Source organism: Petromyzon marinus, chromosome 28 (assembly GCF_048934315.1).
Source record: "Petromyzon marinus isolate PM22_M1 ecotype Great Lakes invasive population chromosome 28, UKy_Petmar_22M1.pri1.0, whole genome shotgun sequence".
Lineage (NCBI taxonomy): Eukaryota > Metazoa > Chordata > Hyperoartia > Petromyzontiformes > Petromyzontidae > Petromyzon > Petromyzon marinus.
Window position 1 is genome coordinate 3420145 of NC_133694.1, and position 17998 is coordinate 3438142.

Sequence of the window (17998 nt, forward strand, 5' to 3'; positions counted from 1 at the left end):
TCTACTAAAATACCGTAACTACAACGATTTATCACCGCTACCAATATCCACAATGAGGGATGGAGTTGGCAAAATCTAATACAGTTACATAATGTATGTATGTATGTTGAACTTATTTCGCGCCATACGTAGCTAACCGTGCTTATCGGAGGTGCAGGGCAAGGACTACACACAAAGCAGTTCTAAACAAATTAGTTTTCAAGATTTAAAGTGCAAAGCTCCAGTGGCGTCCTAACATCGGAAGGACGATGCGTTACACGGAGGAGCAGATGCTGCTCCCCGCAGCAGCGACGATGGCGAGACGGATCTCGCCGGTTCCTGAGACCGGGTCAGAAATGAAGAGGCGAGGGAAACGCCAAAAGTTGATACTGAACTCAGACAAGCCGAGCGACGAGTCGACTCAGGCGGCTCGGATGGGCACGTCGTTCGAAGGTGGTGGTGGGGGGAAGAGGTTGGCTCGAATTCGTGCGCCATATATAGTGAGCCATGCATGAAGGACTGCGGAGTTGATGTGGAGCTGATGGCCCTGGACAAAATAAGAGGACCAGGAAGGCAGAACCCCCCCCCCCCCCATCATGAGTGGGCAATGAGGACGTTTTCAAAAGAAAGGAGCCCTGCTGTTTCTGGTGCATTCATCTCATTCCTCGATCACTGATGCGCACGCAGGGGCATGTCGACATGTCTGGACATGCCTGCAGAATGCTCACTAGGGGCCAGTGGTGTTCGAGATAGCCCCTTTGTCAAGAACAAATAAATACAAGTCACATCTGGTCAACGCCGCGTCATAACATACAATGATATAACGGGATGTTCATGACGAAGGACCCTTCGCTCAAGAGTCGAAAGCGGGTCAGTTGTACTTGGAGATTGCACTTTATACTCCGGCGCATGAATAACTTTAAATAGTGTGGGAAGTGACAAGGTTTTTTTCCCCCTACGCTTTTGAAAGCAAATTGCAAATGTTGAGCGTGATCGTCAACTGCGAGTCAGCTGACTTCTCTGCCCTTTGGTCTGGGGGAGAGTCAGTGTCAGGAACAATTGCTGTGTGGGTTGTCGCGGCCTCCCCTGCGCCGCTCTCCGACGTGTCTGTGCGTTGTGCTGCGTGTCATTCCGAACGACGTCCGTTTCTTAAGGTGCCTCCGGCATGCGGAGCGAAACGCCGGACATCGGAGAGTCAGAAGCGTTAGCCTATTGCGGTGCTGCGTGTCAATTATTTGGTCGAAAGGCAGTGTTCATGACCAATGTCGCGTGCTTTGTATTCTTTTTGTTTTCACCCCGCTGCTAACACAGTCCCTTTAAATTATTATTTTTTGTCTCTGAGCAGGAAGCTCATGAACGATGGTTTTGGACAGCTGGGAGGAGCAGCAGCAACTCTCCCCGGAGTATCAGCTGGTGGGAGGAGAAGTGATGCCCACCACAACAACAACAACAACAACCCACAGCAGCACTGAGCAGCTAATCATACTAATTTGAATGTATACAGTCGACATTCTAAAGGCATCTCAAGACGCTGCGCGGGGCGAGTGTATAAATCACACCTCCATTGAAGGGGCACAGACCAGGGGAGAGAGAATGTCAACCATGAAAGGTGCACAAGACTGACCTCCCCACGGTTCGGATGTTGATTCTAAGACACAGCAACGTGGCCCAAGAGGGAGAGTTAGGTGGTGCATATGCCATCACATCTCATCTCAAGCATTTTGAAGCCCCCTCACAGTCTCAGCAAGCAGTTCCCGGTTGACAGATGGCTGTCCCTTTGCGGCAGGAGGCTGTACCCAGAACCAGCCTGCAAATGGGCAATAGCTCGACCCCACAGCGGGGAGGGGGCGGAGCAATGTTGCAATGTGTTTGTTTTGTTGTTGTTGTTTGAATGAAGCCACGACTCACCTGAATTAACCTATAGCCAGTGTTACAGAAGAACACCACCTGGTCCTTAAAGGAGTAAGAGTCCTGAACTGGCTCGATGAATCCGTGTGCTGGTTCCACCACCATGGGGCATGGGGTACCTGCACAGCAGAGCAGAGGGCATGGCGCTAAGCAAGGTACGCAAGAGAAATGCACAGGCTCTCGTTTTTTTTATAGCTCAAAGTGATTTGTAAAAAAATATTCTCCGTTATTATCCCAATTGGTCTTTCGGCGTCGCGCGACAAAGTATCTTGTCGGATCGCTCACAGGGTGGCGATGCGGGCCTCCGTGTTAAGAGAATGGCCCACGTAAGCGGACATCGCAGATCAACAACACTTTGGGGTCAAATTCGGATCGGTGCAAACTGATGTACCGTTTGACTTTCAGCAGATTAATGGGTCCAAATCGGTGGGAAACAGAAGTTTGTTTGGAATTTACTGTTGCACCAATACATGGTTTTGGGCTGGTCTTAATTATATGTGTGCAAATCGTGGGTGCCTTCCAATTTTGCCGAGTGTTCTATAAAATATAGGACACTGATGGAGTTTAAAAACACTTCTTTTCTGAAACTTATGAATATTAATTTGTCCGCAATGTAAATTGTTTGAAGTGGCTTTACCGCTTTAGATGTCATTATTATATGATTTTGTTAAAGCTGATTTTCTTGAAGCTGCTTTAAAGTTGGCTTTAATAATAATTTAAAAAAAATCCTCACATAAATCAAAAGCCCTCTGATGTCATTGAATTAGAGATAAATCCTGAGATCAAAAGAACATTCACAGAACTGAAGCATAAAGTAAGATATTACGAATATCTGCAAGATAATTTAAAATAGTAATAATGATCATCTATTTGAAAAAATAACTGAGTAAACTAATTCATGTTTAATTTCAGCGTTTTGTCAGGATATACAATATTCGGCAGGGAACCGCGTTAGCAGGTGAGCGTGGTAACGACGGGCGCGTGTGAGGTAGCTTCAAATTAATCAGTGCCTGCAACATTAAAAATGCAAAGCAGCTGTGGTCACAGTTGCATCGGCGACAGGGGAGTTATTTTCATAGGCATTCGTGGATTAGGTGGACAATTAAGGGACTGCAAGGGGGCCCCTCTAAAACCCATTAAGCAGTTACGGCTCCTATTTATCTTTTTATTATTTCATGCCGTTATAAAAAAATGTGGAAGCTCCATTAAACATAGTGTTCATCAGTGCTCAGGCGAAGATGGATTGCAGTGCACCTGGAAATATATACAGTATTTAACGGGGTTTTTTTTCTTTCATTCACGAAACATCAAACTAATGTCGGACGATCCAGGACTCACATGTTTACAACAGCTCTTTATGGATTTAATTATTCTTTCAATCGATTTTGGCGAGAGTGACATTATTTTAGATATCACAATCCCAGCGAACACCCTGGATGTATGGGAGGCACCGTTCACAATATATCGAGTATGGCCAGGGCCTACCCCAGGTCGACCCGACCACAAATTAGTACCCGACGCAGCACGTGTGAATGACAATAATGGGTGGGACATGCAAGATGCTTTCCCTGTCACCGTGCCTATTATGCTAGCCTTGATGATAGTAATAACTCACGGCACTTTTAAAATATTGCTGAATGAAGGTCTTCTCATGCCACGTCGGTCACGGGGGTAGTTTGGCTTTTCCTATGCAATGGAGTACGCGTGTTCTGCCGTGCGGCTTTCTGACCCTTGGAGGTGTAGTGAATCTTCCAGCCGATGTTGTCCCCAGACTTGTCGCTGATGAAGATGATCTCGGCCACGGGGCTCTTGGTCTCGATGGGGTCGGGCAGAGTCTTCCCACAAAGAGGCCCCCACTGCTGACCGCCCGACCGAATCTGATGCAAGTGCGTGGGTACACACGCACGCGTGAAATAGACACGCACGCACACACACGTACGCAAATTCAGAGGCGTGGGTACAGACCAGGGCTGGCGCTAGGGGGATGCGCTGGGGTGGGCCCTGCACCACCACACGGCCCTTTGGCACCACCCAAGTTCACTGTCCTTCCTTAGCGGTGCATCACCTTGACTGTGGCCCATCATACAACAGCTGTACTGGCCCTCACATCCAAGAGGAGCTCGAGCCAGGCATGGTGGTCGTGGTTTCGATCCCAACCCTGACACCTCTACGTTTGGAGTTTGCATGTCTCTCGCCCCATGGTCGCGTGGATTTTTCTCTAGCCCTCCGCAATTATAAACATTAGGGTATTTGGCTGCGATACCTTTCCACTCGATAAGCCACTTTATTGAGCTATCATTTGGGATGGCCAGGTCGCTTCTGAAAAAGCGCTACGTAGCTAAGTGGGCCTTACCTGGTAAAGTGAAAATAGTTTAGTGTAGGTGAGAACTCAAGAGACAATGATCTTTACCATGGGCCACCAAAAGTGGCAACAGCCAAACAAATACACTCAAGTGCGGCTTTGATGCAAATAGAATCGACGCGCGTGTCACAACGTCGTACGTACGGTCAGGCTGTCGTAGGGGCAGTTGTCCATGTGGGGGTGCAACTCCAGGTCAAAGGTCTCCTGGAAGGCAAGGTTCAGCACAAAGCCCTCCTCCAGGCGCACCGTGTAGCTGCACTGGGAGGCCCACGGGTAAGGCTTGGGGTACTCTGGGCTCGACAGTTCGCCCTGCCGCTCCGTGAACACGAGGCCACTGCACTCCACTGGCGGCGGGTGGGAGGGTGGGCACCACGGAGGGAGGTGTGTGGTTGGCACAGTTAGACAATTGGTCAACCATGCAGGGCCTCGCCACGTTTGGGACACGACAGCGTGGCGCAGTGGCCTCACAGATAGAAGTGCCCAAGTTCGAATCCCAATACGGGGCACCTTTCTGTTTCATGCTTTGTATATTCTCCCCCGGTTTTTGCATGGGTTTCCTCCGGATTCTGAAGTTTGCTGCCTTAGCTTCACACGTCACTCGTGTTAGCTGAGCATCGCATTGCCAAAGAGAATTATCTGGATATCACTCAAAGGCATTGCACACAGCAACATTGCCCGCTACTGCAAGACTTGACAGGACCCTGGAGAAACATGTTCTCGGGACTATGTGAGGCTTCCCCGGGTAAACAAGCATAACAGCAAAAATAAATAATATTAATAATAACAACAAGGGCTCATCCGAAGCGAGACTTGACATGTCAAATGCAGTGCCGCATCATCCAGGATGACGATGGCACAGCAGGTGTGAGAATCAGAATATTTATTTATAGAGGAGGAGGAATCCGATGCAATATGAAGCTTTTGTTTACGGATATCCAGGAGTTTCACAGGTGCCCAGTAGATCACTCATCAGATCACTCATCAGGTGTAGAGGATTTCTTATCGCATGCGACTTACCAGACGTGACCTGAAGCACCCCACGAGTGCGTGCATGTATGTGTGTAAATGTTGAACGTCTCTCGCACCATACATAGCCAACCGTGCAAATCGAGAGGCGTGTTAAACCTAGACCAAAATACCGTGGACGTTCTCGCGATTTGTCCGGCTCTCCTTACATTTCGCAAGGGGACACCCCCCTCCCCCCCACACACACACACACCATGTATACGATTGGCACACCTGTACAGGTGCGTCCGTCTGGATCCAGGGTGAAGCTGTGGCGGCAGGAGCACAGGTACCCTCCCGGGTAGTTGTGGCAGAAGTGATTGCAGGCGAGCTCCTCGTGCTCGGCATACTCCACGCACTCGTCGATGTCTACGGGCGCCAGGGCCGCAAAGCGCGTTCCACGGGGAAGGTCACTTGGAAGCAGCCAAGCGGCCGGTTGCATCGAACGCCGCAAGTGAGAATCCCCCCTCAATCGACACCGATTTAAAATAGGAGCTAAGGGGGGTTTCTGCACCTCAAGTTGTTTCGTATAACTAGAACACCAGGGCAGAAAATACCCCAACCCCCGTCTCCACCCCTCCTCCCCTTACAGGCAAAGACAAAGATCCCCTGGTGTATAGACTTTAACAGACTATTACGGCCAGTGTTGTTAGCGAGCACCTATGAAAGCTGACATGGGGGGAGGCATTGGCCAGTGCCACGCCTGGCCACCTCTGTCCATGTTTACACCAGGTCAGCTCCTAATTTTTACTAATATAAGGCCTAGTCGACCTAAGCGAGGTCCAGGACCGGTTGGGCTCATCACCACTGATGTTAGCCACGACCAAGAATCAATTTGCTTGTCAGGTTTGCACCCCTAGAGATTTAACAACTACACTACCGCAATAGACAGTCAGACAGTTGCTCGCTCCATGAACGCGGTGCCAAGGTCAAATGGATTCGCCGCGTGTAACTGAACAAATCAATTAACATTTTTTATTTTGGCAACTGCTTCCACAGCGTTTAAACCCAGAAAAAACAGCCAGACGCTCATCAGTGCTGTAAGTGAGGAAGGGTTGCCACCTCTGACCTACAGAAAAGCAGGGACATATATCATGGGAAGAGGAATATCTCACAATACCGGGAGAGGGGAGAACCTACAGGTTCAATACATCCTTCTCGAGCGGTGAACTTTTCCGCAAATCACAGAACGCGGGACTTTTAATATCCCGGGATGACTCGCAGATTTCCCAGGACAACAGCTACCTCGACACAAGAGGTCGGATCCTGGAGAAAATAAAAACCAGGACAGGTGGCCACCCTACGGCTTGGCCAGGCCTCGTGGTTCAGGGCCTACCCACGGCGGTGAAGTGGCCCGCGAACCCCGTGTAGTGCTCCTCGTTGGAGTAGTCGGAGCGGAAGGTGACCGTCATGGTGTTGCTGGGCGCCAGGATGGGCTCCTTCCCGGGGACCTTCTCTGTATCCGTGCTGTGCTGGCCGCAAAACAAGCCCAGCTGCTGCTCGCCTGCCATCACCTGTCCGGGGTCGGGTGACAGGCGATGTGGGGTTAAAAAAAGAAGTCAAATTGCATGCCCTGGAATGTGCTTTCCCACGCCGTCTTCGCTGCTGGCAGAAGGCAGCGTGTCGAGTCGCCCTCCCACGGAGATCGTCGGCCGACCGTTTCACTCTGGTTTAGGTGGCGGGATGGCTGAAGTCAGCGCTTCAAATCGCGTGTGTAAGAATGGATGGTATTTTTGATTCAATTATAAATTGTATGCATTGGGTCCATGTGACCCCTGCAGACAAGAGGGACCGCTATATTCACCACCATGTACAATTATAATTACATTGAAATCGCCAGGAACCTTTCACCCCGAACTGCTACTTCTCCAGGTCCTCCGGTTTTTCCTTCCACATTTATAATCAACGTGCGTTTCGAGTATTTGGCTGCAACAAATTTGCACACGATGATGAGCTCACATTTTATCCCACCACACGTGACCTACCGATTGAATCACTGCGGTGTACCCAGATATAACTTCTGAGTAAACAGAAGTGGGTAGGGGTCAGGGGTAGGGGAGATTTAAGAAACTTGCTTCATCGTTACAACTGCAGTGCTGGATTTCGAGTTCAGTATGCTCACCATTACACTGTGGCAGCGTCCCCGTAGACACTGCATTGAGATCACACATTGTCATATTAAAGTGCCCCCCTTGCTCGGTGAACAATTGGCAGCGTTCATCTCCATCGTTGGCTCCGAGTGGGAAAGAGTGAAAATGCCATTGTTCTGTGGCAGGGAACATTCCTCTTCATTAACACAGCCACGGTTGATCTCTAACGCCAGCCAAACGGTGCAGCCTCGTCACAGTGACTTTGCTCCTTCGGCCGCAGAGCGATGACCACGACGACGATGATGGGCTGAGTTGCCCCTGACCAGGACTCAAACTTACGTTTAAGTGGTGATGAGCGCAGGGCTCTATCACTCGAGCTACGCCAGACTCCACACGTGTAACATGTGCATGTCATTTAGACGTGCCGTACATGTAACCGCCTACAGTAATTGTCAGCGGTCCCATGTTTCGCTTACACGTGTTTCCTGAAACCGCCTTGGCAGTCTTCCTTTTAAATGCATCTCTGTCACGTTTGCTAAACATTGCTCATACGGCCCATCAAACATGATGAGGTGGAAGGGGGGGAGGGGTAATATGGGGTACACCGATACCAAGGCTACAAGCTCAGGTGGTGGTGTGGGGATGGGGTGGGCAATTGAAAATTTGTTTTAATATGATAGCTTAGCGAGTAGCCATGTTCCGAGATAAATGCCAAACAAAGGGTTGCATTGTGGTTGAACATCCCAGCTATTTGTGCGTACACAGTTCAATCTCGCCTCTTGCCCAATAAGAGTATAACATTTCAAAAGCACGCGCTAAAGTAAATATTGCAACCCTGGCTAGCATCTCGGCCTGGGAAAAAATGCTCCCTTTGACAACGGGGACAGGTGGACGGCTAGGGATGAGGGCCCCCCAGCCGACAATATCATTATTTACTGTGGTTCATAACCAGCCCCCCGCTCCAAATGAAGAGACATAATTGTTGCTATAGTTTGTGTCCCTTTGGTAAAGGAGCACGTGTTATTTTTGACCGTTTCTGGCCTTAATTCAGATTTTATTTTTGTACACCCCCACCCATCCACCCAACCACTCGCCTGGCCCGCATTCGTCTCTGCACAGCATGGCCACACATCTGTTCGGAATCATGGGGATTTCTCAAGGCTCGGTTTGCATACACCCACACACACTCACGCACAAAGAAAAGACAAAGATCCCCCGTATAGCCTTTTAACAGACTGTTGAGGCAAGTGCCGTTAGCGAGGAGCACCTATGAACGTTTACACGGCACACGAGGGGCTGTGCGGTCGGTTCTCACGCCCGGCCACCTTTGTTTCCGCCGCAGAATCACATGTAACAACTCAGAATGTCACCTTGCAGAATGAGTCATTTTTTCGAAACAAAAATCAAATGATCGCTTAAATTAGCCGGCGACTAAAGGGCAGCGCTCAATATCTGATCGATCAATCTCCAATGTATGTATTGACGAAGGCAAGTCACCACTCTCTTCGGGAAATGAAAGTCCTTGCGGGAGTTTCTTTAAGGAAAAAAATAGTATGAAGACCATGCAACGAACGAGGAAGTCCTGCAAAGAATAGCCAAAGACAATGAATCAGGACTCCTCAGTCAGGTCAAGTGGATGCTGATGGGAGGGAACATTGGCAGTAGGATCGGTACTAGGCGGATGCTGGGCTGGGACCCGCACCACCGAATATCCCTTTGGCACCACGCAAGTTCACCCTCCTTCGTGGTGAATCACTGTGCAGAGTTGGAGCCGGGCCTGAGTGGAAGGTGTTGGGAAAGAGGAAAGGCCACGATCTGACCGGACGTCAAACCACACCTGACGGGACGGAAGCCGTCTCCGTTGAGAGACGATGGTGACGGACGGAGAGAGAGAGAGAAAGGCACTGGATAGAGACATCGGTGAACGATCGTGGCCCAACGGTCCAAGACGCCAAGGGCCTAGAAACAAGACGCCCGTGTGTGAAACGCGCGCACGCGCGAGAGAGTTCCGCGGGACCTACTGGAGGCTTCTGGGGGCGAGTTCTCACCTTCAAGTAGTCGTACTCGCACAGGTACGACGGCTCCACCTCGAAGTGCTGGAACTGCAGGCGCAAGCGGTACCCGGCCGGTACGGACAGTTGCCAGGTGTGGAGCACCTGGTTTTTGTACGGCGTCGGGTAGCCGGGCGACGTGAACGATCCGCTCATGCCGCTCAGGCGATGCTGCTTCTCGGCCACCAGCCCGCACAGCGCCGCCGGCAGCAGCAGCAGCAGGAGCCACCGCGTGCTTGAACGAGAAAAGGCGCGTTACCCTCACACGCGCTTCTCTCATCCATTATTTAATCGCCCCATTGCCGATAACGCAGTGACCCAGGGGGCAGCCTTCCCGGGATGGCCGTGTCTTGCTGCGGCCGCTTTAAGAGTCTCTCCGGCGGGCGCCTGGTCTGATATAAAATAAATAGGTAATGAGGGCATTTTCCCCAGGGAGAAATTGGTGAAGGTGCACAGGCCTGCAAAGTTCTTAATCAAGTCGCTTCTGGCAGATGGGGCCTCCACTAGGAGGAACTTTACAAATCCGCCCTTCCACTCTGACCAGACGTCTTGGAAAAGGTAGGAATACCGACACTTTCCTAGACCACACGGGAAATCTCTCGATCGAATCTATCGACTGCCTGTGTGGTGTACAGTACATTTATAGCGTTGGGTGGACAGAAGGGGATTTGAGTAACACCACAATTGTTTCAACTGCTACGCCAGGAGATGGAGTCGAATGGGAGACTTCTGGACTGCAAGTCGAGCGCACTTTGACTGTCATCGCACCACGGCAAGCAACGTTAATTTTCCCTGCGGGTAGCTTCGTGCCAAATGTAGCGCTTGGTGGAACGAGTTCTCCTGAGCACAGGAATACAGGTAGGCAGGTGCCAGGAAGTCCTCCCACGCGTGAGCATGCCAGCGTTGGCTATTACGTGGTAAAATGAAAAATAATAATTTCCATCGTCCCATCTGTTTGCCTATAAACCGTCGACTGAAGAGGTCTCTTGACGTCGTGGGCATTCCGTGCAGGTGTGCAGGTGGTGTGGTAAAAAAAAGTAGAAAATTCCCAGTAATTGCAATTATATTTCTCGTTAAAAAAATAAGCTTTTTACACACTTTGTGCACTTGTATTCAAATGCAGATATGTGTAACTCATAATCAAAGACATTAATTTTCACCATCTGGAACGCTCTTCCTTCCGATATTAGGAAGCCACTGGAACTATGCACTTTTAAATCGAGATTTAAAACGAATTTCTTTAGAACTGCTTTTTGTTGTTTAATTTGTTGTCCTTCCCCCGCACCTCAGATTAGGACGGTTGGCTACGTACGGTGCGAAAGAAGTTCAACGTACATCACGTCCCTTTTGCAAGGGCAACCTGTGTCAAGTGACAGCAGTGCAGTGCAATGTAGTAGATCTGATATACAGAGCTAGGAAAATATATGCAGTTTAAACCAAAGAACACATTCCTGCGGAGTGAGCTGGTAGGAACATTGAGTTGCTCGGTCAATGGCCAGGGTCAACGGCGGCATGGTGTATTCCGCAAATTTGCCCGACTGTGAGGGCGGGCACAAGCTGGCGTGAGTAGGTTAAACGTTGAGTTTTATAAGGGCACCACGGGGTGACCAGCCCCTACCCACCCAGCCCCACACCCCACCCAGTCCCACCCTCCCCACACAGCCCCTCCCCACACAGCCCCTCCCCACCCTCCCCACCCTCCCCACCCAGCTCCACCCCACCCTCCACTCCACAACCAGCCCCACCCTCCCCTCTCCACCCAGTTCCACCCCTCCCATTTTCGGATACACAACGGAGGGACGGACACAATAATCCCCTGTGGGCTGGTGTAACCAGGAGGTTCCTACCAGTAAAATGTTATATATATAAACAGTGAGGGAAAAAAGTATTTGATCCCCTGATGATTTCGTACGTTTGCCCACTGACAAAGAAATTATCAGTCTATAATTTTAATGGTAGGTTTATTTGAACAGTGAGAGACAGAATAACAACAACAAAATCCAGAAAAACGCATGTCAAAAATGTTATAAATTGATTTGCATTTTAATGAGGGAAATAAGTATTTGACCCCTCTGCAAAACATGACTTAGTACTTGGTGGCAAAACCCTTGTTGGCAATCACAGAGGTCAGATGTTTCTTGTAGGTGGCCACAAGGTTTGCACACATCTTAGGAGGGATTTTGTCCTACTCCTCTTTGCAGATCTTCTCCAAGTCATTAAGGTTTCGAGGCTGACGTTTGGCAACTCAAACCTTCAGCTCCCTCCACAGATTTTCTATGGGATTAAGGTCTGGAGACTGGCTAGGCCACTCCAGGACCTTAATGTGCTACTTCTTGAGCCACTCCTTTGTTGCCTTGGCCGTGTGCTTTGGGTCATTGTCATGCTGGAATACCCATCCGCGACCCATTTTCAATGCCCTGGCTGAGGGAAGGAGGTTCTCACCCAAGATTTGACGGTACATGGCCCCGTCCATCGTCCCTTTGATGCGGTGAAGTTGTTCTGTCCCCTTAGCAGAAAAACACCCCCAAAGCATAATGTTTCCACCTCCATATTTTACGGTGGGGATGCTGTTCTTGGGGTCATAGGCAGCATTCCTCCTCCTCCAAACACGGCGAGTTGAGTTGATACCAAAAAGCTCCATTTTGGTCTCATCTGACCACAACACTTTCACCCAGTTGTCCTCTGAATCATTCAGATGTTCATTGGCAAACTTCAGATGGGCATGTATACGTGCTTTCTTGAGCAGGGGGACCTTGCGGGCGCTGCAGGATTTTTGTCCTTCATGGGGAAGTGTGTTACCAATTGTTCTCTTGGTGACTATGGTCCCAGCTGCCTTGAGATCATAAGATCCTCCCGTGTAGTTCTGGGCTGATTCCTCACCGTTCTCATGATCATTGCAACTCCACGAGGTGAGATCGTGCATGGAGCCCCAGGCCGAGGGAGGTTGACAGTTCTTTTGTGTTTCTTCCATTTGCGAATAATCGCACCAACTGTTGTCACCTTCTCACCAAGCTGCTTGGCAATGGTCTTGTAGCCCATTCCAGCCTTGTGTAGGTCTACAATCTTGTCCCTGACATCCTTGGAGAGCTCTTTGGTCTTGACCATGGTGGAGAGTTTGGAATATGATTGATTGCTTCTGTGGATAGGTGTCTTTTATACAGGTAACAAGCTGAGATTAGGAGCACTCCCTTTAAGAGTGTGCTCCTAATCTCAGCTCGTTACCTGTATAAAAGACACCTGGGAGCCAGACATCTTTATGATTGAGAGGGGGTCAAATACTTATTTCCCTCATTAAAATGCAAATCAATTTATAACATTTTTGACATACGTTTTTTCTGGATTTTGTTGTTGTTATTCTGTCTCTCACTGTTCAAATAAACCTACCATTAAAATTATAGACTGATCATTTCTTTGTCAGTGGGCAAACGTACAAAATCAGCAGGGGATCAAATACTTTTTTTCCCTCACTGTATACAATATAAACACTATCAGTTGTTATCCATAATTTAAACTTTGTCTCTCCCTCTCTCGCTGCTTATCTTTCAATATTTTAAAACAATAATTAATTCAACTGGCCTTGGCTAAAAGTGCCTCCTTTTGAAAATATGGACCCAGAATTATTTGTTTTTGCTGTTGACAATGCTTTCGTAGTTGGCGGATCAAGGTCCAGAACCAATGTCAACATTTTAAAACTCTTCACAGGAAAGGTTTCACTTCTAAAAGACAAAACACGCGTGTCAATACCTGTTTACGCGGCAACAAACCTTGTTAGCCCTTTTGCGTGTAGCCAATCATGGTTGGAAATATGCATGTAGCATGTATACCGCTGTGTGCTTGGAATTAAGTTGAGAGATAGAAAGCGGAAGACGTGGACTAGATAACAAACGAGTTATATACGTAATTCAAACACTTAAGCCAAGTAAGCGTCCTTTGGAAGGACGCGTGGATAAGAAAGAATGATGGCGGATGATTAAGCATTGTTGCTGCTTCGGAACGCAATGCGTCCGAGGGTTACGCGGATTGTTGCATCGCAAGAGAACGAGAGACGGAAAAGAGCTTTGGGGATGCCTTCGTCCAGCAGTAGATTTATTTATTTCTGATGATGCATCACGGCCTACATCAAAACCTACGATTTTAACTTGAACAAAGCAAGAATAGTCCGCGTCACGTCTGCGTTCAAAATCAGAGCACTCAGACGGTGCGACTGTTTAAAACTTTCTCCGGCCCTGTTAAACACGGAGCGTTTGGCGATGCTTATGACTTGGGGGGGGGGAGGCAGTTTGGAATACTGGCTTGAACGTGAGACTTGATGATATTCCGTGGAGCTGCATGCATTCTCACTGGAGCGTTTTGTTTAACCAAGATGCTAAGAAATGCTGCCCGCACTGTACATATAAAACACAGCCCACCACCCACCTCCCGTTATCAACACGTCGGCTAACGATGCAAGCAAACCTTGCATGGGCGAACATTGATCACTCTTGCTCACGTGTTAGAGAGCAGGATTAATGGCGGTCTATGACGCTGCTGTCATTGACGTCACAGGTAACCAGGCTATGACGACTCGAGCGGCGATTCATTTCTCAGGGGGCGGGGGACTTTCAACAGTCGCTGAAGCCCCCCCCCCCCCCCCAGACCGCAAGGCCTTGTGGGAGTGCATCATTTGGGCAGCATTGGCTCAGTACAAGCAAGGTGTGGATCCGTTTCGAGAGAAGGCCTTTGTGCTCAATGGGAAGTGTCAAACATACTTTTTATTTTTTAAATTCGTATGTGGAGGGATTGATGTATGATGGAAACTATGTACTCTTAGTCACCTTATTTACTTATATTCTCCACGACGACGCTAATGATCACTTTGAGTTATGAAAAATAAGAATAGGTTTTACCCTTTCTGGCAATAGAACAAAAGATGTTAAGATGTCCAAACACTAAATAAAAACCTTTTGCAAGGAATGATATCTGCATTAACCAGATACGGTACTTGTGGTGAACATGCAAACAAACATGCTCTGGTAATCATATATGCATGGCCAATCAGTTTCAAAGACAATTCATACATTTTCAGAGCATGTTTTGTTTACACTGAGCAGGTTATGTGAATAAAGTCGTTATTATTGCCTTTTTGGTTAAATTTTTCCCATGATTCAAAACTTATGGGACACCCGGTGCTTGTTTATATACACAGAGGGACATATGTGTATATACGGAGCTATATCGTCTGTACTTTATACGATGAGCAACACAAGGAGGTAGTGCCCAGTGAGCAGGGTGGGGGAACGCTTTAGAATCAAAATATTGAATTATACTGGAGGAATCCGATGAGCTATAAAGCTCTTTTTAACAAATGCTCAGTAGGGGCGGGTCAGAGAGTTGCAACAACAAACAGCACAAACACACAATAGGAGTGCAAAGTATAGGAAAAGTAAGATAATCTATTTTTTTTATCTAACCAGGCAAAGCCCACTGAGCTATTAGTTTCTTATTTTTCCTAAGCGACCTGGCCACAACAATGATAGCTCAACGAAGTGGATTGCGATCACGTGAAAATGTATAGCAGCTAAATAATCTAAACGCATGTGTAATTACAAAATACAGAGACCTGAGCACCCGTCTCCCCTTCTAAATCGTTAGTCAATGCAACATAATAATGTTGGAGAGCGCTGGACAAAGTTAAAACATTAACACAACCCCGGACGACGTCTCTGGGGGTTATGAGCTATGTTAGAGCAAAGGATGCAAGATGAACAACACAGCAGATCGTTCCATTGTCCGTTCAGCCTCCAACGTGTGCGTAACGTTCGCTTAACGTTAACAACGTCGTGCACTGCCGATAAGTTTCCGTACACCCCGCCAACTCTTCGAGCGCAGTTAACGTTACCGAAAACGTATGTGTATCACGCACGTATGTTACCTGAACATTCTCGCCCTGGGTGCCATCTCCGTGCCAGGCTAAGGGAGAGAGGGAGAGAGAGAGAGAGCTTTGGCTCAAGCGTCTAAATTAATGAAATAAGCGCAACTTGCTATGGGGCGGAATCCACAAACACAAAAAAAACACACTGGGCGCACACCATTGGATGAAAGTTGGCGTTCCGTGACCCAAAGAGAACGTCCGAACAACGGTGGTTTGGGTGGGGGCGAGTCGCCCCGTCACTTCGCATTGCGCGTCTGTCTTTCTGTGTCTATACCGCCCGAGTGGGGAGCGGTGGCGCAGTGGTTAGCGCATTGCGCGTCTGTCTTTGTGTGTCGAAACAGCCCGAGTGGGGGAGCGGTGGCGCAGTGGTTAGCGCATTGCGCTACGAACCCTGGCTTACCCAAGTTCGATTTCCCCCCCCCTCCCTCACTCCGCCCGCTCACGGAAAACAATCGAATATATAAACCGGTGCTGGGTGCTCCCCTAGGTCGACTCAGCCGAAATAACGAGTACCTAGTGGGGCATGGAAAAACATCAGCACTGGGGGAGAGAAAAGCGGGCGGGCATGGTCCTGGCTACACCACTCCCTGCGTGTGCCGTTCCTGGCTTTACATGCGCTCTCTAACAGCCCTTGCTCCAACAGTTTGCTAAAGGTCACACGGGTAATACTTGGATTTTGCTTGTGTATGTCATCGTCATTATCAGTCATTATCTCTCCTCTGCTGGATGACGGCATCTCCACGCCTGTTTTTTGCGATGCAACAACAATCGTATATAGTTCCTGCACGCGAGCCGATTTCATCGCTCCGTCTCCGCAGTGGACATTCCCTCGTGCGTGTTTCACTCCTTTCGCTGCTACTCCGTCATGCCTCGACCACCCGCCATCCATCCCTTCTAGCGACCCGGCTTTGCCCCTGGGGGGAAAATATATTTCAAAACTTCTCTTCTCTTAAAAAAAAAACACAACATGTACGGACACAAATACTCAGCTGTTGTGAAAGGCCGGCGTTCCGTTTGTCTGTACATTTGTCCGTCAAAAAAATTATAAGAGCCTTACAGAAGTCCTGAATCAAAAGGTTATAGAAAGTGGGGGGGGGGGATAAATAGTTGATCTAAAAGGTTTCCAAAAATTGCCGAGCCCCCATCCCCGCTCCAAAAACCTTTTACCCCCCCCCCCCCATTTTTACATTTTTATTTTGTACACACCCTACATTCAGTAGAGTCAGTATCATCTAGTGAAATTTCGATTTAAAGCGTTCGTGACTGCAATGATTCATCTTCTTTGGTTCTTTCGGTAAAGTCACGTAGAATGAGAATAAAATAATAAATTGATAAAATAAAATAACACAATAATATTCTCACGACGTTTCGGCCACAACACAAGCGGCCTTCATCAGGTGAAGGGAGCGAGACTGTCTGGTAGGACAGTCTTCATCAGGTGAAGGGAGCGAGACTGTCTGGTAGGACAGTCTCGCTCCCTTCACCTGATGAAGGCCGCTTGTGTTGTGGCCGAAACGTCGTGAGAATATTATTGTGTTATTTTATTTTATCAATTTATTATTTTATTCTCATTCTACGTGACTTTACCGAAAGAACCAAAGAAGATCATCTAGTGACTCTACAGTCGTAACTACTGACTCTAAAGTAGCATGGAGTGATTCCATGACCACCGATCTTCTTTCACATCAAGCTGTGTGAGTCCTCGCGTGGCCCAAGTGTCGAAAGTTCACCGCGACGTTAGTGCCACCTTGTGGTGGACTCCCTGAGAGTTACTAAAGCAGCCCTGCTGCACGCTCATACGTTTCGCTGTGCCGTGGACAGCTTCGTTCACGAAAAGGCTCAACGTAATTCTTCAAAGATGACGCTGGCCTTAAAATTGTATTATTTGCATTATCATTTGTTCAAATAGATGTATAAGTAGGTATCCAACAACGTATTTGTTTAACATTCAGGTACCATTAAATATTCGGAACCTTCGGTTAATATCTATTCTGTAGACATGTACCTCAAATTAACATTTGAACATCATTTATTATAATCTAACAATCATCTAATACAACTAATGAACTATGACTAATCCGTTTTACCACGTGAGCATACTAACTTTCATATTCCAATCGCTACCATGATTGTGAGATAAATTAAATAATGTATGCAAATAGATGAACCTCTAAGTATCACAAGGTGAGACGTCGTACCCGCTACTTACAGGGCACAGGACCTAAGGAAATGTTCACAATTTCTGGCAGCTGCCTGACGATGGTGGTTGCAAATGTCAGGGAAACGCCGTAGACAACAATTGAAAGTTGCCAAATTGTTTTGTTTTTTTGCCAAAAACATCGACGGTCATCGAAGAAAATGGTTAATAAATTAGGCGCCGTTTGTTCGCCACGTGACGAAGTTTATTCACTTGCTGTGTCGGGTGGAGGAGGGTTTAGGACACACTTCATTTACGCGATCTGACGCAGCAAGTCTATTGAGGATAACTCTCGTAACAAGTTTGCTCGGAACAAATTAATTGTTTCATCGAAATGGGATGAATATTAATCGATATTCGAATACTGAACCATCACCAAAGTTCCTTCTGGTGGCAGAATAAGCAACTTATGTTTTTCACAGTACTCTTGTCATGGATCGCTCATAGATTGTTGTTGAAGCAGCTATACTATAAGAATAAATATACGTATAAAAT

General features: G+C 47.9%; 1 protein-coding gene across 1 annotated transcript in view; it reads right to left on the reverse strand.

Annotated features, from left to right (window-relative positions):
• Positions 1–15437, reverse strand: part of LOC116946910 (mannan-binding lectin serine protease 1-like) — a 28680-nt gene extending 13243 nt beyond the window's left edge. The window contains exons 1-7 of the mRNA XM_032962171.2: positions 15307–15437; positions 9393–9630; positions 6591–6768; positions 5489–5623; positions 4394–4593; positions 3617–3764; positions 1888–2006 (exon numbers count right to left, since the gene is read on the reverse strand). Coding sequence (XP_032818062.2) covers positions 1888–2006; positions 3617–3764; positions 4394–4593; positions 5489–5623; positions 6591–6768; positions 9393–9630; positions 15307–15332 — 1044 coding nt within the window. The 5' untranslated portion in view covers positions 15333–15437. The remainder of the gene's footprint in view (positions 1–1887; positions 2007–3616; positions 3765–4393; positions 4594–5488; positions 5624–6590; positions 6769–9392; positions 9631–15306) is intronic.
• Positions 15438–17998: the final 2561 nt, after the last annotated feature.